The sequence below is a fragment of the Heloderma suspectum genome, chromosome 13 (genome assembly GCF_057233095.1).
Source record: "Heloderma suspectum isolate Gila_16-S chromosome 13, 16-S_ref, whole genome shotgun sequence".
Taxonomy (NCBI): Eukaryota; Metazoa; Chordata; class Lepidosauria; order Squamata; family Helodermatidae; genus Heloderma; species Heloderma suspectum.
Window position 1 is genome coordinate 26,819,477 of NC_139470.1, and position 23,868 is coordinate 26,843,344.

A 23,868-nucleotide genomic window follows, 5' to 3' on the forward strand; every position below is an offset into this window, starting at 1 on the left:
CGAGTCAAAGTCCTTTGGGACATAGCAGTCACCACTTTGCAGCTATCCGTGCTTTTCTCCCAGAAAATGCGGATTTCCACAGAGGTGTTTTGCTGCGATGTTTTTGGTTTGCTGCGGGTTTCCTGTGGTTGTGAACTGTCTGTCTCTTCCCCAAACCGACTTCGCATTTTGCGGTGGGTGTGTTGTAGGCGTGCATAGTGCTTGCGTCGCTCTGTGATGCCCCTTTACCTCCCGCCCGTCCCTTCGCAGCTATGCAGTTACAGAGGCACAGAGAGCCATTTTCATTTACTTAATCACACTTTTGCACATTTTTTGCAGCTTCGTATCTTCGCAATGGTTGCTTTTGGACTCAGTGCCCAAGGGCTGGGGGGGGGGAGGTCTTGGGGGAGGACCAACTTCGCTTCGGCCACCATTTCGGAGCAACGGGTAGGCACGTACCTCTCATGCCTTGGGCGAGTGCGAACCATCGCCAGAGTCTCAGGCTGGGGAACTGACAAACAGATGGTGTGGAAATGAAGGAGCACAGATCACCCACATTTTACCTAAAGAGGGACGGACAGACACAACAGAACCCCTAAAATACAAAACAGCCACTGAAGTGTTGCATGCCTGCACAGCTGCGCATTAAAATATAATGGCAAAAATAAGGGTACAGCAGAGACTGTTGGGGAAACCTGCAGTAAGTCGCAAGTGTATCACAGCAGAAGATAATTCGAAGCTGCAATGCTGCACAGTTGCGACGGAGTGAAGGGTGAAAGCAGTGCCATTTGGATGGGGCCCTGGTGACTTGAGAAAGAACGCAGTTAATCCACGTGCTGTTGGGGAAGGCCAGAGATTTCAGATTACTTCAGAGAGGGGAGTATCGAAAGTCTGATCTTAGCAGACTGTAGAGGGGACGTGGTTGGATTTGGCCCCCAGGCCTGAGCCTCTGCACCCCGGGCTATGCTGACTGACCATTGCTCCCCAGGGTCTTAGGCAGAGAAGGGTCTTTTCCCATCACCTGCTCCTTGCTCCCTTTTTTAATCTGGAGATGCCAAGGACTGAAACCGGGACCTTTGGCACCAGAGGCAGGGGATGCACCGCTGTCCTAGCTTCCCTCTTCCCACCCCCAAATGGAGACCACAACATGGAGGAGACAAGCATTTTTATTTGCTTTTATTGCACAGAAGAAACTGGAAGTGAACCTCTGACTTGGTGTAGTGCACTTCTTATCCCTGTGCGTGCGTGCGTGCGTGTACATGATTGTTTACAACATTTGTTAGGGGGCACGTTTACACTATAGACTGAAACCAATTTTCCAACCATTTTGAACTGGCGTGGCTCCCACCCAAAGGATCCTGGGAACTGTCGTCCTTCTACAAGGAGTGAGAGAACTCTTCAGCATCCTTGCCAAGCCAGTGTTACCCAGGGTCCCTCGAGGAACCGAGGCAATGAAACCAATTTGAAACCCATTTAACTTTCTCATGTAAATGTGCCCCGAATCACCTTCCTCCTGAGACCAGCTGTGGATGAAGCTCTCAATGGTGGCTACAAAGTGTGTGTAAAATGAAGACAAGGCATTTCAGATCATTTTGGAATTCTCTAGCCTACTGTACATCTCCCAAAGCATAATTTTAGCTCTAACTGTGTACATTCGGTTATTGCGTTCGACTCGTCGTTACCCATACTGGACATAAATGCACTTATTTGAAAAGGGCAGTCAAGTTTTGCTCTAGATTTCCCTCCCCTCCCCTCCCCTCCCCTCCCCTCCCCCTTGTAATAATTCAAGTGCTTAAAATGAGGCATTCTGCGTATATCACATTCTGCTACGGAAGCAATCATAACATAATCGAACCACCTTTTTGTGGAGGCTGGGTTCATTGCTTGCTTAGGGTTTGCTTTTCTTTCGCATAAACATATTGCTAACATGAGTTCTGTGCCCTAGTGGGAGAGAGGGCGAGTCGACACCACCTCAGCGAAGTCTTGTCTTTTAAGGTCAGGGAGGACCGGCCCTGTGGCAGGGAGGCCCCCTGCAGCCGCTCTGGCGGCCCGTCATGCCCCTCCGCACATCCTCTCGTCACTTCTCGCTCTTCTTTGCTTTCTCATCCGCAGCCGCTTTTTCTGTGGGTTTGCTGTCTTTGGGATCTGTGCTGGAGGACTTTTCCACTTTCTCCGCCTTGGGCTTGGCCGCTTTTGGTGCTTCCTTCGCTGGCTCAGCCTTGGGAGTCTCCTTGGTGCCCGGTTCCTCCTTGGCTTCTTCTTTGGCTTTGGCTTCATCTTTGGGTTTATCCTCCTTCTTGGGCTCTGCTTTCGCCTCCTTAGGCTCTTCTTTCTTCTCTTCTGCTTTTGGTTTCTCAGCTTCCTTCTCAGCTGGCTTGCTCGGCGCCTTGGCCGTCATGTCTGTGGCCTGAGGTTTTGGCTCAGGTTCCTTCTTGGCGGCTTTCTCCACTTCTTTCCCAGCCTCTGGCTTGGGTTTCGGTGCTGGTTTGGTGGCCTCCTTTTCCTTTTCCTCCTCCTCAGCCTTGGCAGCAGCCTCTTTTTTCTCCTCAGGGGCAGGGGGCTCTGGAGCGGCAGCTTTTTTCTTCTCTTCTTTGTCTTCAGTCTTTGCTTTCTTCTCCTCCGTTTTGGCTTCTGGTTTCTGCACTTCCTTGGCCGCAGCTTCCGGTTTCGGTTCCTCTTCTTTCTTGCCCTCTTTCTTCTCTTCTGCTTTTGGTTTCACAGCAGCCTTCTCCTCCTCCTCTTCTTTTGCTTTCTCTTCTTTCACAGGGGCCTTGGCCTCCTTCTGGGGTGGCTTGGTGGGTTCCTTTGGAGGAGGTGTCTCTTTTTCTGGCGATCTGACCTTCTCCTCTGCCGGTGTCTTGGCCTTCTCTGGCGTCTTCGCCTCCTCCTTTGTAAGAGAGGCAGCTTTTTCCAGAGACTTCACTGCCGGAGACTTGACGGGCTCCTTGGTCGGAGACTTGACTTTATCTGGAGACTGGGCTCGCTCCTTGGTGGGGGACGCAGCCTTTGCTGGAGACTTAGCTTCTTCTTTGGTAGGAGGTGCAGCCTTCTCAGGAGACTTTGCTGCGGGAGCTTTTGCCTCTTCCTTGGTTGGGGATTTCACTTTGGCGGGGGATTTGGCCTCCTCTTTTGTGGGAGAGGCAACCTTCACTGGAGACTTGGCAGCTGGGGATTTGGCTTCATCTTTCTCTGGGGACTTAATCTTACCTGGAGATTTGGCCTCCTCTTTCTCTGCAGGCATTGGCTCCTTTTCTGGAGATGTCACTTCCTCTGCTGATGGGGTCTCCTTCTCTTTTGATGGGGACTTTGCTGCCTCTCCTGCTGCTGCTCCTACTTCACCCTCTCCCACTTTAGCTTCTCCCTTTTCTTCCTCTTTTGCCTCACCTTCCTCCTTTTCTTTTTCCTCTCCCTCTTCTCCTCCTTCTTCCTCCTCCTCTTTTTTCTCACCCTCCTCTTCCTCTGTTACTTCCTCAGTCACTTGGACTTCTTCAGTCTGCTCCTCCACAATCACCGTCTCCTTCTCAGACTTCTCCACCACTTTGATCTTTTCTTCACTTTTGACCTTGATGTGGGTGGAAATGCTAGGACCCTTCGGGAGGGTTTCTGGGAAGGGGAAGAGCCCAATCCCAGCTCCCATGCGGCATTCTTCACCTTCCAGCAGTTTCCTGTTTCCAAAAGGTGGGCAGGAGAGAAAAAGGAAGTCAGAACCTCCTATTCAATCTCCTGTGAGTCGTAAGCACCTATGTAGACAACAATACCTATTTCTTTGTTTTACTTTAGATTCGAACACTAATGGCTGATGAAGAACATTTATTTCCTGGGTCAATTTTTTAGAGAAGGGTGACTGGGGTGGGCCCAATCCCAAAAGTGCCCATGCCAAGAAGCACACTTTGAAAACAATGGTTAGATCTTTGTCTAAACATAGTCTGCAAAACCAGAAGGAAAAAGTGGGTGATGGAGACATTTATTGGCTCTATTTATAAATTTAGGAGTTGTCTTTCAGCCCAAACAGAGCTCCCTGCCTCCCCGATTGAGGTGACTTACAATTAAAAAAATTATAACATGGCATTGAAGAATGAAAGCACCAAGGAGAAAACCAGAGAACTGGGGCAAAATTAGAGAGGAGGAGTGAGTGGACTAGAAGTATGGTGGACTAGGAAGGAATGGAGCCTATGGGTCAGGCTGTAGAACAGAGGTGAGCAACTTGTCATCCTCCAGATGATCTGTCTGTCTGTCTGTCTATCTGTGTGTCTATCTAATCTATTATATCCCACCTTTTCCCTGTAAGAAATCCAAGGCAGCTAACATAACCCTCCTCCTCTCCATTTTTATCCTAACAGCCCTGTGAGGTAGGTTAGACTGAGCGTCAAGTGACTGGCCCAAAGGCACCCAGTGAGCTTCATGGCTCAGTGGGGATCTGAACCCAGGTCTCCGGACACCCAGTCCAACACTCTAATCACTGCACCACACTGGCTGTACAGTGCTTTGGCCTACAACTCCTATGATGCCTCACCATTGGCTATGCTAGTAGGGCTGATGGGAGTTGTAGGCCAAAACCTCTGGAGGACCACAAGTTGCCTACCCCTCAGAAGATCCTGAAGGAAATCCTGCCCCTTGTGGTTTCCACTGTCACTGCAGCATTCTGACCTGGCAGAAAAGCACTGGAGTCGTTTCACACATTGATTTGAACCAGCCCGCCAGTAACTGGGCTGGAGGTTTTGATCTGATTTACATTACCCATGGTACTGCTGCGATGCTTTGCCCTTTGACCTGACGCGCAAGCCATTCTCAGGCCTTAAGTAATGCATTTAGAACAACCTTCCCCACTCTGGTGCCCTCAGCTGTGTTGAACAGTTCCCATCATCCCCAGCCAGCACAGCATGGCCTATCATGCTGGCGGATGGATGGGAGCTGCAGTCCAACACAGCTGGAGGGTGCCAGGTTAGGGAAGAAGGGGTTAGGAGATCTAATGCCCAACAGAAATTTAAAATAAAATCACTACTTAAACCCCCCCCACACACACACTCTTCATCGTGTTGCCAATTTATTAAAAATAATTAATACGGGCCAGTAGTCAGGACCAAAGACAAAATTAGCAATTCAGATCTTCTTTTTCTTTTAGATCAGAATCCAGAATGCAAAAGACAAGGTCTTTGGGGGACAAGGATTGGGTGGGGGGAAAATAACCAATTTGGGAATGATGCCCAGGCCAGCCTTTTAAAACATGGCTCTGGAGTGGTGAGCTGGTAACGCCAGGGGATGGACCTTTGAGGTCAGGTGTTTACCCTGACCTAGCTTGGATTGCGGAGTCTCCTTGATCGGGTGACACGTACCTGTAAGCCGCGATCTCGATATCCAGAGCCATTTTGACATTAAGCAGCTCCTGGTATTCCCGGAGCTGGGCCGCCATCTCCCACTTGGTATTCCGCAGTTCATTATCCAGCTGTGCAATGGTCTCCTGTAGAAGAGAGGCGGGAGTTGAAGTGATCCTCTTTCTGACAGGTGGACCCCGGGCGGTTGACTCTGGCAGGGCTAGCGAACGTGTGGCCCTCCAGATGTTGCGGAACTCCAGCTCCCATCAGCCCCAGCCAGCGTAGCCGTTGACCAGAGATGATGGGAGTTGAAGTCCAACAACATCTGGAGGGCCACAGGTTCCCCCACCCTTGCCTTTGTGGCCCCTTTCAAATTTTAATCCAGCTGTACTAAAAAGTATGTGCGCCGTTTCGCCCATAAGGCACAAGAACAATGAATATCGTCTACCTGCTTTATCCTCACAACAACCCTGTGAGGTAGGGTAGGCTGAGACGCAGTGACTGGCCCAAGGTCACCCAGTGAGCTTCATGACTCAGGGGCGATTTAAACCCCGGTCCTAAAAGCATTTACAATCACCACCACCACCACCACCACCAAAATAAGAATTTATCACATATTTTGCTAATGTGGTCTTTATCAGGGTGGGGGACAGAACTCAATTTTGGGGGTGGGGTAAAAACATTCAAATGTATTTTCTCCTAATTTCAATTTCCTCCCCTGCATGTTCCCAGTTATGGCTGCTGTTGAATTTAGGGTTTTTCAAAAGAAAAAGAACCTCAAAGGGTTGAATTTGACACAGTATTTTTGCAAAAAATGTGAACTGTCTTGGGACACCTTAAAGGATAACAAATTTATTGTGGTGGAAGCCACCGTTACCCAACCTGGTGTCCTCTAGATGTGTTGGACTACAACTCCCACCATCACGCAGCCTTAATCTTCAACTTTGCTGATTAATTTATAATGTGCTTTTCTTTTTTTTTATTGTCCCTACATGATACATTTCATTTTGAAAGGCCCTGAAATTAAAAGTTGGAAATCTGAATTCCAGAAATGGATCAGATTTTAAATTTCTGCAAACTGTTATGCCAGTGATCTCTCTCTACCTCGAGGCTCTGAAAGTAAAAGGATTGTCACATCACCAAGACCAAGTGGAGGTAGCGACAGACAACAGATTTTCAGAGAGCTGAAGATAGTATAATAGATGCATCATTTCCATTTTCCTGTGTAGATGCATCATTTCTTTTATATTCCTATCACCTCTGCTTGAGTAGGTGGTGCAGGTTTTTGGAGCACTGCCAAAAACCTGTAAAACCTATTTGCCCAGAAAAGATAATAGGATGAGTATGCACACCATGGGCAATGATGCATTTCAGGTAACACCTCCAGCCTTCAAGAGTATAGGTAAGAGACACTATCATGCTCAGGATTGCCCTCGGATTAAATGGCTAAAGAGGGAGGATTTGAATTCAGGACTTATAGTTCTAGATACAACAGTCTACTCCCCAGGCACCACAAGCCATTGGTGTTTGGCTCAGCCCCACTGCTTGTTACCTGATAAGACTGGATGTCAACATGATGGCGGTCTTCTATGTCGGACCTCTGCCTCTCTAAGGATTCTTTTGTCCCCCTGAGAGCTTCCAGCTCAGTAGTTTTGGACTGCAGCTGCCGGCGGTATTCGGAAATCTCTTCCTGTGCAGTGCGGATGGCATCGGTATTCACCTTGGCAGCTTCTGACAGCTTGTCCAGCCTCACTGCAATATGGGGAGGGGAAAGGAGAGAGAGGGGAGCGGTTATCCCGGGAAGTCCTAGTCCCCCTCTGCTCAGCACTGGTCAGGCCTCATCTGGAGTACTGTGTCCAGTTCTGGGCACCGCACTTTAAGAAGGATGCAGACAAGCTGTAGAAGGTTCAGAGGAGGGCAACGAAGGTGATCAGGGGACTGGAAACAAAGCCCTATGAGGAGAGACTGAAAGAACTGGGCATGTCTAGCCTTGAGAAGAGAAGACTGAGGGGAGATATGATAGCACTCTTCAAGTCCTTGAAAGGTTGTCACAGAGGGGAAGGCCAGGATCTCTTCTCTATCTTCCCAGAGCGCAGGACATGGAATCATGAGCTCAAGTGACAGGAAGCCAGATTCCAGCTGCACATCAGGAGAAACTTCCTGACTGTTAGAGCAATACGACGATGGAACCACTTACCTAGGGAGTTGGGGGGCTCTCCCACACTGGAGGCATTCAAGACGAGGCTGGACAGCCACCTGTCGCGGATGCTCTGACCTGGATTCCTGCACTGAGCAGCGGGTTGGACTCGATGTTCTTGTAGGCCCCTTCCAACCCTACTATTCTATGATGCTATGATTATCTATCCAATCGAGGGACCCATCAGAACACTGACAAACGTGGTGCACTTAGGAAATGTTAGCTTGTGGCCTTAAGAATGGCTTTACAGGGGATGGGGCTCTTTAGAGCGGGGGGGGACTTGTGGCCCTCCAGATGTTTGGACCCTGCCCTCTTCTATATTACCTCACTGACTTCAACATGTGGTAAACCAGCCCTGCTATGTTTGGGGGCGCTCCTGCGGGTTCTTCCGAGCGGGGGCCTGGACAGCGGCCTCTGCCTCGATGGCACTGCTGCCCTTGACATGTAGAAACACAGGGGGAAATCTCCCTGCAGGGCAGGCCAGCCTTCCTCCCTCACACTCTGAAGCACGTCCAACTTTTAATTCAGAAAGACGACGGCATGTTCCTCAGCTATCAAAAATTTGGGAAGCGCTGCTATAGGCAAACACATAAAAGCTTGCTGTTCTTTTGCACGGAAAGCGTGGTTGCTGGAACGGGAACATTCAGCTCGGTGTGTAGCTGCCTCACCTGCAATTAAGATCCATTAGCTTTACAAAAGACCTGCTGCTGGTGGAGATGGAAACGGCTAGAACTGGTTGTTGATACCGATTGACCATTCTGGGGCTCTCCTTGAACGCTGCACTCTCCTTGGGGTGTGGTTCTGGGGACTGTCGCTTCAAAATGTACTGCTCATGGGGGCCAGCCCAAGACAGTTCACTGTCAGAGGTGGAGCAGCAAATGGTGCCCCCCACCCACCCAAAGTCAGATGGTGCCCCCCACCCACCCAAAGTCAAGGCACATAGGACACAAAGGCAGCTTATGGCATGCAAGGCAGAAAATTCCCCAAGTGCCCCTCCTTATCCCTGGCAGTAAAAATAGAGCCGTAAACAATGGAACAGCTAATAGTCTGGTGCCCTTACACAGCACCCAAAAGCTGCCACCTCATTCTGCGTAATATAGGGGTGGGAGATCATAGAACAGTAGGGTTGCAAGGGGCCTATAAGAACACTGAGTCCAACCCCCTGCTCAATGCAGGAATCCAAGTCAGAGCATCCCTGACAGGTGGCTGACCCCAGGAAGCCAAGCCCTGTCCTCCTGGAGTCTCAATACAGCCTTCCAGCATTCCCCAGGGGGCCTTTCTCCGCCCGCCCCTTCCCTTAACCACTGATGCGTCTGGTAGTTTCCCAGCTTTTGTGCAGTTTCCCCCCTTCTTTTACTCCACCCCCTTTACCTCCAGTCCTGCCCACCACTGGAATGCAGCTCCCAAGAGCTTCTCTGAAATGGAATTATGAATTTATTATGAATTATGAATTTATGAAATTCTTAATTCTGAAATGGAATTATAATGGCTGGCCTCACCAGTGTGCTCCTTGCTGCCGACTTCACGGCTCAGTTCCGGACTTCCAGTTCAGCCCTGACACTGACCTGGTTCGCATGTAACGACAAACCACTGTGGGTTAATTTCCCCGTGGGGCTTGTCACCACCATTTTAGAATGCAAACTGCAGCGGGCGGCGGCGGTGCGCGCGCCGTGGATTGTCATTATGTGTAAACCCAGCCAGGGTGGGTTGCTGGGGTGCTTAACAAACCACCCAGAACTCATGGCCTGTTTTAGGGTTGTGGGTGGTTTGTTAACTACCCCAACAACCCACCTTGGCCGGGTTCGCACATAACAAGCCACAGTGTGCCCCCTGCTGTGGCCTGCATTTTTAAAATGGCAGCTGGCATGCAGCAACAAGCCCCGTGGGGAAATTAACCCACGGTGGCTTGTCGTTATGTGCAAGCCGACCCATTGTCTCCTTTTCACATCACTCCGATGGCTGGATGCAGTGGAGGCTGGTGCCTTCAATGTATATGGACCACAGAATCATAGAACAGTAGGGTTGGAAGGGGCCTACAAGGCCATCGAGTCCAACCCCCTGGTCAGAGCATCCCTGACAGGTGGCTGTCCAGCCTCGTCTTGAACGCCTCCAGTGTGGGAGAGCCCACCGCCTCCCTAGGCCAGTGAATCTGCTCTGGGTTTCAGTCTGAACCAGTCAGAACTCTAAAGGAGCTATTCAAGGTGCTTTGCACCTTGGAGAGCTCCTTTAGAGTTCTGACTGAAACCTGGAGCGGAGTCACACACACCCCCGACATAGGAGCCACCAGCCTCCACTGGAGATGTGTCAGAGCTCTTGGCTGAACTCCTCAGCAGTAAATGCTCCCCAATGGATCTGAAAGCTTGTCAAACCTCCTCCTCCCACAAGTGCCCGGCTGGAGACTTCCAAGAAGGCATAAGCATAAGGAGGGCTTGAAGCCGACGTGCTGTTGCTCCCCCCACCACCAGCAACCGAACGTGGTTGACGTTGCACAGAGCACTGTTCTCAACTCCTTGCAACTATTTTTATTTAATAGAAACATTTCCATATTTTTATACAAAAGCAGTATTAAAATCCATCCATCCATCTCTGTGTTCAAGTATAAAATATTCCACGAGAAAGCACTTGGTGTCCTTCATATCCTGGGGACCTTGCTAATCCAAAGGCCAGGGACTACAGTAATGCTATTAGCAAAATGCCCGTCACTCTGATAGGCTGGAAGTGTGTGGAGCAGGGGTGGGGAACCTCTTTCAGCCCAAGAGCTGAATTCAATTTCGGAGAAGCTCTCAGGGGCCGCATTCCAGTGGTGGCCGGGGCCAAAGGCAAAAGGAGTGGGGCCCAAAATACAAAAAATAACAGCATATTGCAGCTTAAAGCTCTGAATGCCAGCCATTAAGCCTTCGGAGAGGCATCTCAGCCCTTCAGAATGGGAGAAAACTGCACAAAAGCTGGGGAGCCACCAAATGATTGGGGATTGGGGGAAAGGGGGTGGGGCCAGGGAAGGGGCATGGCCACCTGGGGAACCCCAAAGGTCTGTATCAGGACCCCGGGAGGGCCAGATTTAGCCCTTGGGGCTGAGGTTCCGCACCCCTGGTGTGAAACTAGGGTCTGAATAGCACTTCTTCTTAAGGTGCCATCTCCTATCGGAGGTTAGCTATCATTACGCTATTTTTGTTTTTGATGCCGCTGCTCTGAATAGTTGTAGGAGTACAGCCTCTACAACTATTCAGATAGTTGTACCATTCCCTCAGATTCCTTAACCATGATGTTCGTCTTCTTCCTATTGCTCTTTTTCCTTCCATTTTCCTTTGTATAATAAGTTGGAATATAGCGCATTTTTTGTCTCGGATAATATGACCAAGGTATTGTAACTTTCTTCTCTTGATGGCCTTTATCAATTCTGTTTGTTTGCTTACTCTGCATAATATGTTCTCATGTGTTACTCGATCAATCTATGGTATTTTCAGCATGCGTCGGTATATCCACATTTCAAAGGATCCGATTTTCCTCAGATTGTTCTTTTTAAGTGTCCAAACCTCCACTCCATAAAATAATATTGAGAACACATAGCAACTTATCGTCCGAATCTTTACTGCAAGATTAAGGTCCCAAATACATAGTAATTGTTTCATTTTAACAAATGCTGTATAGCACAGGATCATGGATAAGAGATAAAGCTACAAACTGGGAATTCTCTGGTCTGGATCTTGCCTCGCCCCTGGTAGAATCATAGAACCAAAGAGTTGGAAGAAGCCTAGGACGTCATCTCATCCATCCCCATGTTCAGCGAAGGATGCAGCAACAGCATCCCTGACAGATGGCTGCCCAGACTCTGCTTAAATACCTCCTTTGCAGGAGGCCTGGGCGAGCCACTCTCTCTCAGCCTCAATTCCCCATCCACAATATGGGAATGATAATTCCTACCTTGCAGGACCATCATAAAGAGGACAAAATAATATATGTCAGGGTTGAGGAATGTGTGGCCCTCCAGATATTACTGGACTCCCAACTCTCATTGGCCCCAGCCAGCATGGCCAATAGTCAGGGGTGAAGGAAACTGTAGTCCACAGATTCCCTAGTACGTAAAGCACTTTGAATGCATACTAAGGCTAGATCATGCTATGATTGAAAGAACCTCTAAAATGAGCGCGCACACTCTCTGTTCAGCCTTCCCCAACCTGGCGCCCTCCAGAGGGTTTGGACTACAACTCCCATCATCCCTGACTACTGGTCCAGCTGGCTGGAGCTGATGGGAGTTGGAGTCCAATAACATCTGGAAGGCGCCAGGTTGGAGGAGGCTGCTATACAAACATTCTGCACATCCCCCTGCCAAGGAGTATAGGGCAGCTGTTAACCGTGATGGGGGAATATAAGGCGGTATACATACGAACACCAGTGGGGTGTGGAAAAAATACATCCCTGGTGGTGGCCCCAAGGTGTGGGGGCAGCTTTTGTCTAACCTCTGCTGTGTCCCAAGTTACAACCCTTTTACTTTGTCCCATAGACACAGGGAGCCCTTAGGAAGTGAACCAGCCGCTACATCTCTGCACAGGGTTGCCAGAGAAATCTGCAACCGAGTCGAACGAGTTCAGATTTCTGTGAACCCAACCTGTGGATTCCGCAGCAGAATGGCCTTTTCCGAGTCGTACAGATCCTGCAGACTTGCAGACTGATTTTTTACTGGGGATGGGTGGTGGGATTTGTGCAGATTCGCACTTACACTAAGCGTGTGCTAATGCATGCTTGTGCAAATTAAACTTCATTCTCATACATCCCTACGAAAAGATTCCATTCCGTCAATGAGCGGGTGACGGAATGAAAGATGCTGGAGAATCTGCAAAACACAGATGGAATGGAGTTAACAAAATCCGTACATCCCTGTTTCTGCATAGACACCTCTTCTGGTTTGCACAGCACCGCTCTGGATTCTTGATCAAGAGTGTGAGGGAGCCCAGAAAAACTGACTTTGGAATATACCGACAACTACTGAATGCACAGTCTGGATTTTAAATTTTTTGTTTGCAGATAAGAATCAAGAAGTCCTCCTTGCCCCAAATTAACAGGTAGTAGAAGTCTCAATTAAACAACCAAAATGGGGAAAGAGGGGGAGGATGAGCACGGACAGGCACAGCCAGGCACTTCCTCTGGGAATTCTCAAACCCTCCCCCCTTCCTGAGATGAAAGGGCAGCCCAACCTCTGTGCTGGGATCTGCAGGACGACTGGGCAGCATCAAAGGCAAGTACCAGGGTCCTCCGTTGTGCTGTGTCATCGTTTCTGAAAGGTTTCCTTACAGACAATAGCATGCTTTCGATGGATTTCTCCAAGTTTAAGCATGGAATGCCTTTTGCTCCCGAATGTATGGTCATGGGGGAGGGGGGAAGCGGTGTGGGGGAAGGAAAAACCCCTACCTTAATCTGACTCTGCATATAGCGCAACCAAGTATCTCCATTATGAGTTGATCTCCTCCCACACCTCATCCTCTTGTCTGCATTTTGTATGATTTAAGCCTCTGCCTTGTTCTGTATTTGCACCAGTGTGAGCTGTGAAACAGACATGCCTCGGGACAGACACATGTGTGTTGTCCTGGAGTTGTCCTGATTATTCAGTCAATTTTCAGCAGGCATTTCTATGCTCAGAGGTGGACAAAATGTGTGTTTTTTCCCCATTTGCATCTTCTGACAGAATACTGCATTGCTGCACACACTCTGTGCACAGATTGATTCAGAGAATGAATTCAGAAGGAATATTACTCTCCCCCCCCATATCTGATTTCCAACGCTGCCGAAGGATTTCCATTTAATTGGCATGGGGCAGCAGGGGAGTAGAAACATGAACAGTACAATCCTATACATATCTACTCTGAAGTAAGGCCCATTTAGTTCAATGGTGCATACTTTCAGGAAAGTGGGTATAGGATTGCAGCCCAAACGTTTTTTTAAAAATGAACTGGTTGAAAACAATTGCTAAGTGGCTATTGGTGTCTCTCTCCTACCATTGTGGGGCCTTCATCCAAAAGAGGATTTCAGAGTGGAAATCACAAAATCAGGTATTCACTAAAATAAAAATATAAAACCTAAACATACAGTAAAACTGAGAGCCATAAAAACTATTCTGAACCAGCTTAAAAAAAAAAAAACTAATTTGAAATTTGGCATGCCTGGGCAAATAAAAAGGCAAATAAATAGGCAAAAAGACAAATAAGGGCACAATCCTATGCAGGTTTAGACAGAGAAAAGTCCTACAAATCTCAGCATTCCCTAGCCAGCCATGCTGGTTGGGGCATGCTGGGAGTTGTAGGATGTTTTTCTGTCTAAACTTGCATAGGATTGCTCCCTAAATAGTACAAAAATAGTACTATTTTGGTGCCAGGCTTACCTCCTGCAGGAGGTTATTTGAAATCAAGGCACCACCACAGAGAAGGCCTTCTATTTTGGAGATGACAATTTGTTTATTTTATTTACTTAAAATATTTGTAGCCCATCAGCCAATAAGGCTCTAGAGGGTTACATGCAATCAGTAACATAAGACTGCCCTTGCCCTCAGGCTTACAGTCTAAAATGACACAACGCACAAGGGAAAAAGGATAAGGGAAGAGGAAAAAATAGTTTGCTAAAGTAGGTGTTTATTAAGTAGATGCTAAATGTACTTTACAGATAGGATTAAGAAAAGGGCCTCCTCTGGTGACTTTAACAAACAGGCAAGTTGATTTTAGGAGAAGGTGCTCCTTCAGGTATGTATCAATTAGAGGAGGACTTTATATTATGGGAGAAAGAGGCTCAGCACCACACAGATAGAGTTCACTGCACACTGAAAAGTGAGCCCTCCTCCTCCAGCATCTGGTCCCCCCGAGAAGAGCAAAGGGAGGAAAGAAAGTTTAAGGAATGGACCTGAAACTTACAGTGCATTCTCCATGATGTATCTGTCATGCATAATTAACTAGTGGAACTCTCTGCCACAAGGTGAGATAATGCCTAGACTTAGAAGGGCTTCTAAAAGGGATTAACGCATGAAGGAAAGGTTATTAGTAATGATAGGTCAGTGGAACTTCCATATTCCAAGGCAGTCTACTTCTGGTGCTCAAAACAAACACAGGAGCAGCATACAGTCATCAGGACTGGTAGCCACTGATATATCTGTCCTCCTCCACGAATATCAAATCTCCCTTTAAAGCCATCTGAACTTGTGGCCATCACCACATCCCGCAGCAGTGAGTTCCATAAGTGAACTATGCACTGCGTGAACTTGAAGGATTTCCTTTCACTGCAAAGAGAATGCTGGACTAGTTCAACTTGGTGCCCTCCAGATGTATTGGACATTGGCTGGGGAATGCTGGGAGTTGTAGTCCAACACTTATGGATGGGACCAGGTTGTGAAAGGCTGGACTAGTTGGAACTTGGGCTGGATCCAGCAGGGCTCTTCATTTCACTTAAGCCGGATTAGGTACCCTTTAACCAGCTTCGACCAGTGTGTTCTGCACTAAACAAGAGTGGATGAAGAGGCTGAAAAGGATGGAGGTTTCCTGACCTTTCCACTGCATCGCTGAGAAGGCTGAATGAAGGGGTGCTACTTATTCTGGAATAAGGGGGTGGCTGTGAATGTATAGCAAAATTGGGTGAGAGCTGCAGGAACCTTTCGAGGGATAGTTCCAGTGAGGAGACCATAGAATGGTGAGTGGGGTGGGATGGCTTGGAAGAGGGGAACGCAGGAAGGATGAGAGGGGTCAGAAAAAGGTGAATTCATTCAAATGATATCAGACCCCTGACCATAAATCAGGGGTGTGGAATGTCAGGCCTGGGAGGCCCTCTGTGGGCCCCAATCCAGCTCTCCGAGGTGCCCCAGAAGGCCACACCCCCTTTCACCAAACCACCAGGCTGGGATTTTGGCTTTGGCCCCGCCCATCAATGGAATGCAGGCCCTGAGAGCTTTTCCAAACTTATATTTGGCTCTTGGGCCAAAAGAGGGTTTCCACCGCTGCCGTAAATGAATGGATCCTGAAAAATTGGAGTCAACGTGAGCTTGCGTACTCTGGAGCCACCGCGCACCATGAAAAAAAGCCTTCGTGGATCAAGCATTGCACTAAGAATCTGGTCTGCGTGTCTCCTTCTTTGGAGCCCCCGTTTGTAAACTGTGGGTCCTAGTGAGCCCTCACAGGGGCAGTGTGCAGATGAATACGTATGGCATGAATAAGTATTAAGGATTACTTAATGGGGGGGGGAGAATCAAATTAAGTCCTGCTTCTGTCCCTGGAATGAGAAGGGGGAAATCCCCCCTCCCCTCCTGCAGCCCCCTATATGCCCTCAAAATCTGCTCCAAAGGGTTACGGGACACACCTCCAGAGTAGATTCGGGGGCACAGGAAGGGAGGGGGAGGAAGGCCTCTCATGGGAGACGTCAGCATGCAAAAGCATCAGATTTCACCCTGTGATTTAACAGATGTTACATAGAAGGGCTGGAGAAGACTCTTACGAGTCCCCTGGACTGCAAGGAGGTCAAATCAGTCCATCCTAAAGGAAATCAACCCTGAGTGCTCATTGGAGGGACAGATACTGAAGCTGAAGCTCAAATATTTTGGCCACCTAATGCGAAGAGAAAACTCTCTGGAAAAGACCCTGATGCTGGGAAAGACTGAAGGCAAAAGGAGAAGGGGACGGCAGAGGATGAGATGGCTAGATAGCATCACCGATGCAATGAATATGGACTTGAGCACGCTCCAGGAAAGAGCGCAGGACAGGAAGCCCTGGCATGCTGTGGTCCATGGGGTCACGAAGAGTCGGACATGACTGAACGACTGAACAACAACACATAGAAGGGCCAGTGTGGTGTAGTGGCAAGAGTGTTGGACTGGGAGCTGGGAGATCCGGGTTCTAGTCCCCACTCGGCCATGGAAGCTCACTGGGTGACTTTGGGCCAGTCACAGACTCTCAGCCCAACCCACCTCACAGGGTTGTTGTTGTGAGGATGAAATGGAGAGGAGGAGGATAATGTAAGCCGCCTTGGGTTCCTTGCAAGAGGAAAAAAGGCGGGGTATAAATGCAATAATAAATAATAAAATAATAAATAAGAAGGGCAGATTCCACTTTGGAGATGGTGGTGCACAGTCTGGAAGTGAGGAGAAAGACCTGACCCAATCCTCCGTGGGGAAAGCAGGAAGGAAATGTTGGAAGCGGCCTGATAAGGCTTGGAATGCGATGCTTGTAGGAATCGGCTCTCCCTCTCTAGGTACCAGGAAGACTTCGATGCCCTGTCCCTGGCAGAAGCTGTGCTGCAGCCTGACTCAGCAATGGCAGTCAGTCAGCAGGGGAAGATGATACCCTTTCCTGGCCCTGGGGAACAGCCATCTACAGAGATGGCTTTCTGGAGTGTAGCATCTCGCCTCTCCCCAACCTCCGTCTGGCCGAGTGTGCTGTCCATGATGCTGAACTAGATGCTCAAGCACTCCCTCCAGCCAAGGTCACCGCAGTATATTTGATGCAGAGGCAAGAGGAAACTGAAACAAAATGTTGCAGTGTATCCTCAGCCCTTAACAGGAGTGCTTCTGTTCAGGGTTCCAGCTTGCCAGCCAGCCACATCTTCCTCCAGGCTATCCAAAGCTGTAAGGGGCTCAAGAAGGCCAGTTCCCTCTCCCACCCGCTCCCTGGTTTTCACCCATCCCCCACAACCGACACTCAGTGTTCTGTGATTCCTGGAGGCTGGTTTGGGCGGCAGGGGAATGTTGCTGTCCAATGGTTTTTCTTAAAATGTTTTGTACTTCTGCATCCTTCCAGAGTCACCTGAGCATGTTTATCACTCCCTCTTCTTTTTTACTGGCCCTGTTTTATCTCCAGTCTTGTCAGCACTCAACGACCTGAGTTCACTATTAGAGGGAAAAAAATTCTGCTTTTGTGATTGCGTGTGCAGCGTCTTCAAAGCTCAGGTGCGGACGCTGCCTTCCTGCCTGAGAAGGGCGGCGGGGTTCTAAAGGAGCAGATCAGGTCAGCCAGCCTGATCCACGCCTTCATTTTCTCAGGTGTAGAGAAGGGAGAACCCCAAAGCTGCAAACTGAGCTGGATGACAAGCAACCTGGTCTGTGCCTTCAAAGATGACCACTCCCCTCCCCGGCAGAAGGCTGCCCAGCTCTGGGCACTCCCACCTGCTACTTTTGAGACTAAGTTTCCAATCTCAGTTGAAGCCATGCCTGAATCTAGTTTTCTGATCTTCAGCATGGCAGGGAACAACAGTGATCTGCCTTACAGGGCAATACAGGCAGTTGACCACATATCAGCACTCCATACCCTATCAACCTGTGCAGTTTGAAAAGCATAACCTGACAGCAGTGCTAACAAAGAGCAGGCATAAAAGAGCTTGCAGAGGAGATAATTCCAGATGCCGGTTTTTACTTTGTACTAGCAAATGAGCTAAAGAGGTGTGCTATGTTGCACATTTAAAAATGCTATATAAAACTATAGTATTTAGTAGTAGTAGTAGTAATAGGATAATGATTAGGATAATGATAATAGTCTGGTGGTACCATACAGCTATGTTTTCAATTTTATTCAGATTAGGTTCTCAGTGACCTGGCACAAAATGTGATGAGCTTCCACCAGGCTTTTAAAACCCGGCTGTTCAGGTGGGCGTTTGGGCTGGGTAGGGGTTATTTTTAGAGCAGTGTTGTTTTGTTATGTTTTTTGTTGTTGTTCAGTTGATTATGTAAATTTATTTTTAGTATTGTATGCCACCAGGAGTGGCTGGGTAGCCGGCTAGATGGTCGGCTAATAAATCAAATCAAATAAATAAATAAAATCCTGCACCAGCCTCCAGAACTTTGCCAACCATTATGAAAAGTAGGGGGAGAGAGAAGAGGGTAATGTTTGTAGCCATGAAATAGAAATGGCTGATGAAAAACAAGGGAACTAATTGCCCAGTATGGGGCTTGACCACTTTTGGGCGGCAGTGATAACTGCGATTCCCCATCTGTGGGAGGGACGGAAATGTTCCTTCCACTAACTTGTAGAAACACTGATTCACCTTGCAGTTCTAATAAATATGGTCTGAAGGCACGTGAGGCAGCCACCTTGCTGAAGCTAAGCAGGTCTGGGTCTGGTCAGTGCTTGGAGGGGAGACCACCTGGGAACCACATGTAACCAGCTTGAGATCCACAAAGGAAGAAAGGTGGGATATAAATGTAATAAATAAAAAAAATATGGGGTAAATTGAGAGAAAGTCCCCTCCCCTAAAACAAATTGTGCCAGTATGCTCAAAACCACCAGATACCCTTGTAATGTTCCACACCAGTCCTGAGCAGCAAGGCAAGAGTCCTCAGACACAGCCAAAAGCAGGGGAGGCAGAAGAGAGACTGGGATTCACTGGTAGATCTCTGGATGATTTGCAATAGATCAGCCAGGATGGCAGACTCCCAATTTCTTCACAACAGCAACAAATTCCTATGCATCTGACGAAGTGGACGGTGCCCATTTCTTCTATGCCAGAAGAAATTTGTTCATCTTTCAGGTGCTGCAAGACTCTTTGTTGTTCTTGCTGCAACACACTAAATACGGCTACCCCTCTGGGAATGGATTCCTGGTCTCAGAATGTGCTCAGAGCCGCCCTGCTCTTTAATTCTAAGCAAAGATCTTTTGCACCTAGCTGGGGGTCCTAGTAAAAAACACAAAGTCAATCCAGCCAGCCTGAAGTCTGACCAAGCCAGGATCAGCACCCTGGACAGCGTCACATCGCCTCGTGGCTGCAGCTTTTCTTTGCACCACGCCCTGGTCCTCTACACCAAGGTCGGGCGCACGTGAGGCTTGCGCGACCTACTTTGCGTTTTTCTCGAACCCCGAAAACCACCAGTTGGAGCCAGGTGCAAATGACAGAACTGAAGAACTCCACGCACCTTCTGAGCCTAGGATGTTGTTTCCAGTACTAGAACTGAACCGAGCTCACAGTCCTTTTGCACACATGTCCGCTCCGGGTTACCCAAGCAGCTTCTCATTTCAGCAGTGAAGTTTAGGACGGAGGGTCATTTTCTTGCTGCTGCTGCTAAATAATTGGAAGTAAGGAATCTTTGCCGATCTACTGCAAACCACCCAGATATCTACCAGTAGACTCTGATCTACCGTCCGTCTGCCCACCCCTGTTCTACACTTGGGAGGTTGGGGGTGAATGCAGATTAGCCGCCACAAGGTGGGGGAGGAAGAAAAGGGAAAGGGGGGAGGGGCCTCGCCCCCCAGTTTGTTGGGATGTCAGGTCGATGCCGGGAATGTGCTTTTTTGCTGCAGTCCTGGCACTTGCCCACGATGGGGGTGGGTGGGGCGCTAGGAAGGCCTTTCCATACGGTGGTCTTGTCACTTCCCAAAGTTGGGTCCCTATAAGATTCGGCTGGGGGTTCAAGGCAGCCAACTGAGATCCCCCTATTAAGAACACATGCCCCTCCCCTCCCGGTCATCCTCATCTTCAGGGGCCCTTCTCCCCCTTACCCCACCACTCACGCACCCTCCCCTTTTTTTAACCCTAGGACATCGGTTTAGTGAGAAGGACTCCGCTTTTGCTTCGAGGGATGATGGTGAAGGGGGAGTTTTAAGTGCCAGCTTCCTCCTGGCTCGTAGGGGGTGGGGGAGTGGCAGTCACGAAAAGCCACCCGCCAACTCGAGAGGCAGAAGGGGCACGACGCCCTTCCTTCCTTCCTTCCCTCCCCACCCACCCCCCCACAACCCTGCTCAGTGGGTGCATGAACAGATCCCAAGGAGGCATTGGGAAGACTGAGAGGGGGGCAGGCCTGGGAGGACCAGGGAGTGAAAGGGGGTGGGGGTGGGGGTGGGAGAGAAGCCAATTTCCCTGGCCGCTCTTTTCTTCCCTGCCCGCCCCAAACCGCCTGCAGGCCCTGACTTCGGCCTCAAGTTGCTGCAGGATGCAAACCCTGACTCAGCAGAGACTGCGGAGCAGCGGCACGTGCCCAGACAGACCCGCCCCCCCCACAAGGTTACTTACCACCAGCAGCCTCGCCACCCCCCATCTCCCTTCGGGGGCAGCTCTGCAGCATGGGTGGATCGGGTGACTTTTTTCATCTCTAACCCCACCCCCACCTTCACCCATATCCCCTTCCAGAAACCCAGGAATACCACCCAAATGAATGAGGAGAGATGCCGTCATTCTCCCCCCCCCCCCGCTGCACCTCCCTCAAGAGTGACAATGCAGTGCACGCCCACTCACAATGCTGGAGCACAGACCCTCAGCCCTTCCTCAATGACAGGTGGTCTCTTCCGCAATACCTCCCCAATTCGACAACTCACGGAGGGGGGGGATATTGCCCCTCCAACCTCTGCTAAGGGGGAAAATCCCCCCCCACAGAGGGCTGCCTCTTCTGTATACTGTATTGGCCCCTATCTTATAATCTAGGTTTTGCTTTATCTGTTCCACTTATCTATCCTTTCTTGGGAGGGGGGGCTTTGCCTTACCCCTAGTGGGGAGCTTATGTACGGGGACGAGGAGGATGGAAAGATAGTTGTCCTAATGAAGCTAATTTACCACACTGGGAGCAGTGGAAGGAGTACATGCCCCCATTGCAATTCCCCCTTTTGTGCGGAGCACCTCCCCATGACAAGGTCTCCATCTTCCTTTGTGGGGAGCCCCCCCCCAACAAGGTCTCCATCTTTCCACTAGAACTATGTCTGGTCATGGAATGCCACGCCCGCCCAGCTCACACACCCCCTTTCAGCGACTGCTATGTTGCACCTGTTAGCTCCTCCCCCATATACTTTGGTGGTCCCTCTTTAGTAGGGATGCCCTGGGGGGCAGGAGCGCCATTGCAGGGTTCAGTACTTGGGGGATGGGTGGGAGAGAAAGGATAGAGATTTTACGGGGGGGGGGGAGTTTCACAGCAAATTTCCACAGCTGGCTCTTGAATGTATTTCAGCTGAAATTGTGTTGGGGGGTGTTTTCAAGTATATTTTACAAGGGTTCGTGGTGGTGATTTTTATGTGTCAAAAAAGCAACTAATTATTGTTTAGTCTAAGTACTAGAGAGCGCTTATTAGTACACAAGCCCTAATTCTTTTCTAAGGTAAGCGCTATGAGGCGCCTAACGGCAGAGCCCTATACTCGTTTTGACAGAAAGACGTCCTACAGCTCCCAGCATCCCCCACCCAGCCATCAGGGCTAGCTGGGACTGCTGGGAGTTGCAGGGCTTTTTTCCTGTGGAAACATGCACGGGACTGCTGGGAGCTGCAGGACTTTCCCCCCCTGTGGAAACATGCACGGGACTGCTGGGAGCTGCAGGACTTTCCCCCCCTGTGGAAACATGCACGGGACTGCTGGGAGTCGCAGGACTTTTTCTGTCTTAACATGCACGGGGCTGCGCCCTAAACACAGCGGAGGGCTGGTGGCTCCGATTTCGGCGGGGCTGCCCCTCCACTCTGGGCTTCCGTCGGGACCAGCCCGAACTCTCACGGAGCGAGCCAGGGTGCCGAAGCCGTCGTGGGGCTCGCGCTCCGCGCCTTGGAGAGCTCCTCTGGGCTCGGGCTGGTTCTGGCTGAAACCCAGAGCGGGGGCGCAGCCCCGCCGGCAAGCCCCCGCCCGCGGCGCCGCGCACGGAGGCCCCGCCCCGCCCCGCCCGCGCGCGCCCGCCCGCCCCGCGCGGCTCACCTTGGAACCACTCCTCGGACTGGAGCGCGCTCTTGGCGGCGTGGCCCTCGAGCTGGGCGCGGATCTCGCGGAGGGCCGCGGTGACGTCGGAGCGCAGCGCGGCGTCGCGGGCCTCGGCGGCGCCGCCGCCCTGGGCGCGCTGCAGCAGCTCGGCCACCTCGTCGCCGTGGCCGCGGCGCAGGAGGAGGCCCTCCTCGGCCAGCGCCTGCAGCCTCTGCTCCAGCCCGGCGCGCGCCAGCCGCGCGTCGCCGGCGAAGCGGCCCAGCGCGCGGGCGGCGGCCTCGGCCTCCTCGCGCTGCCGCGCCTCGTCGTCGAGGCGCTGCTGCAGGCGCGCCGCGTCCTCGTCCAGCCGCTCGTGCTCCAGCCGCAGCTGCGCCTTCTCGGCGCCCAGCCGCGCCAGCGCGCCGCGCATGTCGCGGATCTCGCGCTCGTACAGCTCGCCGATGGCCGAGCGGCCCGCCTGCTGCTGGCGCAGCGCCGCCGCCTCGGCCTCCAGCTGCCGGTTCTGCTGCTCCAGCCGGCGCACCTTGTCGATGTAGCCGGCGAAGCGGTCGTTGAGCGCCTGCAGCACCTCCTTCTCGCTGCGGCCGCGCAGCTCCGCGCCGTTCAGCGACGACTCCAGGCTCTCGCTCGACGCGCCCAGCTGGCCCCGCGCGCCCGCCTGCAGCAGCGCCGCCGCCGCCGCCGAGGAGGAGGCGGCGGCCGAGGCCGCGCGCCGGGAGCCGCCCGCCGCCGAGCCCCGCGACCACGGCTGCGAGTGGAAGCCGCTCGACGCCGGCGAGCAGCCGCCGGCCGAGCGCGGCGCCGCGTAATAGCGCCCGCCGCCGGGCTCCTTGCGGAGCCAGGCGCCGCTGCCCGGGCCGGCCAGGAGCGCGTCCAGGCTGTAGCTCGCCATGGCGCGGAGAGCGGGGGCGCGGCGGCGGCGGCGGCGGCTCTTATGCGCCGGGCTGCCGGCGAGCCGGGCCGCCCCTTCCGCGCGCCAAGCGGGGAGGAGCCTCCCCGCACGCCCCTGCCCACGCCTCCCCCCCCCGCCGCCTATCAGCCGGCCAGAGGGGCCTCCGCCGGGGGCCTTCCTGTCATGTCGTGCCGAGTGTACCGGGGCTCATACTGGTGTGTCTGGCCCCCCACCCCCGCAGCTGAAATGTGCGGAGGTTTCCATGGTTTGAACCGTGCAGGGGCTTAAGCCCCCCCCCCACTACCATGTTGCGCTTCAGTGGCTTAGGCCGTTGCGGCGGGGCCTGCCCCCCTAGAATTTGAGATATCTGGAGGTTTGGTTGTTTGAAAAGGCATTGGGGCTCATGCCTCCCCCCCCCCAGCTTGGAAATGGGGAAGCTGGCTGCGTGAGGCTCGGAGGCACCCTCCGTGTTCCTGTGGCGGAACCCCTGATATTCAGAGCTGGTCCCCGGTCCAACTGAGCTCAAGCCCTCGCCCCCCAGCACCATACCCTGCACTGGGGAAGGTTGCAGTGGGGTGACCTCACCCGAATGACCAACGAGCACAGCCTTCCCCAACCTTTTGGGAGTTGCCTGGGGGATTATGGGAGTTGTAGTCCAACACACCTGGAGAGCGTGAGGTTGGGGGCCGTAGAGCGCCATCAACGTACAGTTTACAGGGCCGGGTAAGCGAAAAGACAGGTCCCTGCCCAGGAGGTAATTACAATAAATGATGACAGTGGATGAAAGGACACAGAGGCAACATGTGAGCCAATGCAGTAGATGTATTTAGTTGGGGCTGCATCTCTGCGGAGGGAGCACTGTGCCACAGGAAT

At 51.3% G+C, this 23,868-nt stretch overlaps 1 protein-coding gene across 1 annotated transcript; it reads right to left on the reverse strand.

Moving 5' to 3' along the window:
* Window positions 1-1,134: 1,134 nt before the first annotated feature.
* On the reverse strand, window positions 1,135-23,092 carry NEFH (neurofilament heavy chain). The gene is made up of 4 exons (XM_084820337.1): window positions 22,101-23,092; window positions 6,844-7,043; window positions 5,313-5,437; window positions 1,135-3,644 (listed from the first exon to the last, which is right to left on the reverse strand). Exons 1-4 carry the CDS (start codon window positions 22,993-22,995, stop codon window positions 2,057-2,059), a joined length of 2,808 nt encoding a protein of 935 aa, XP_084676463.1. The 5' UTR covers window positions 22,996-23,092; the 3' UTR covers window positions 1,135-2,056.
* Window positions 23,093-23,868: the final 776 nt, after the last annotated feature.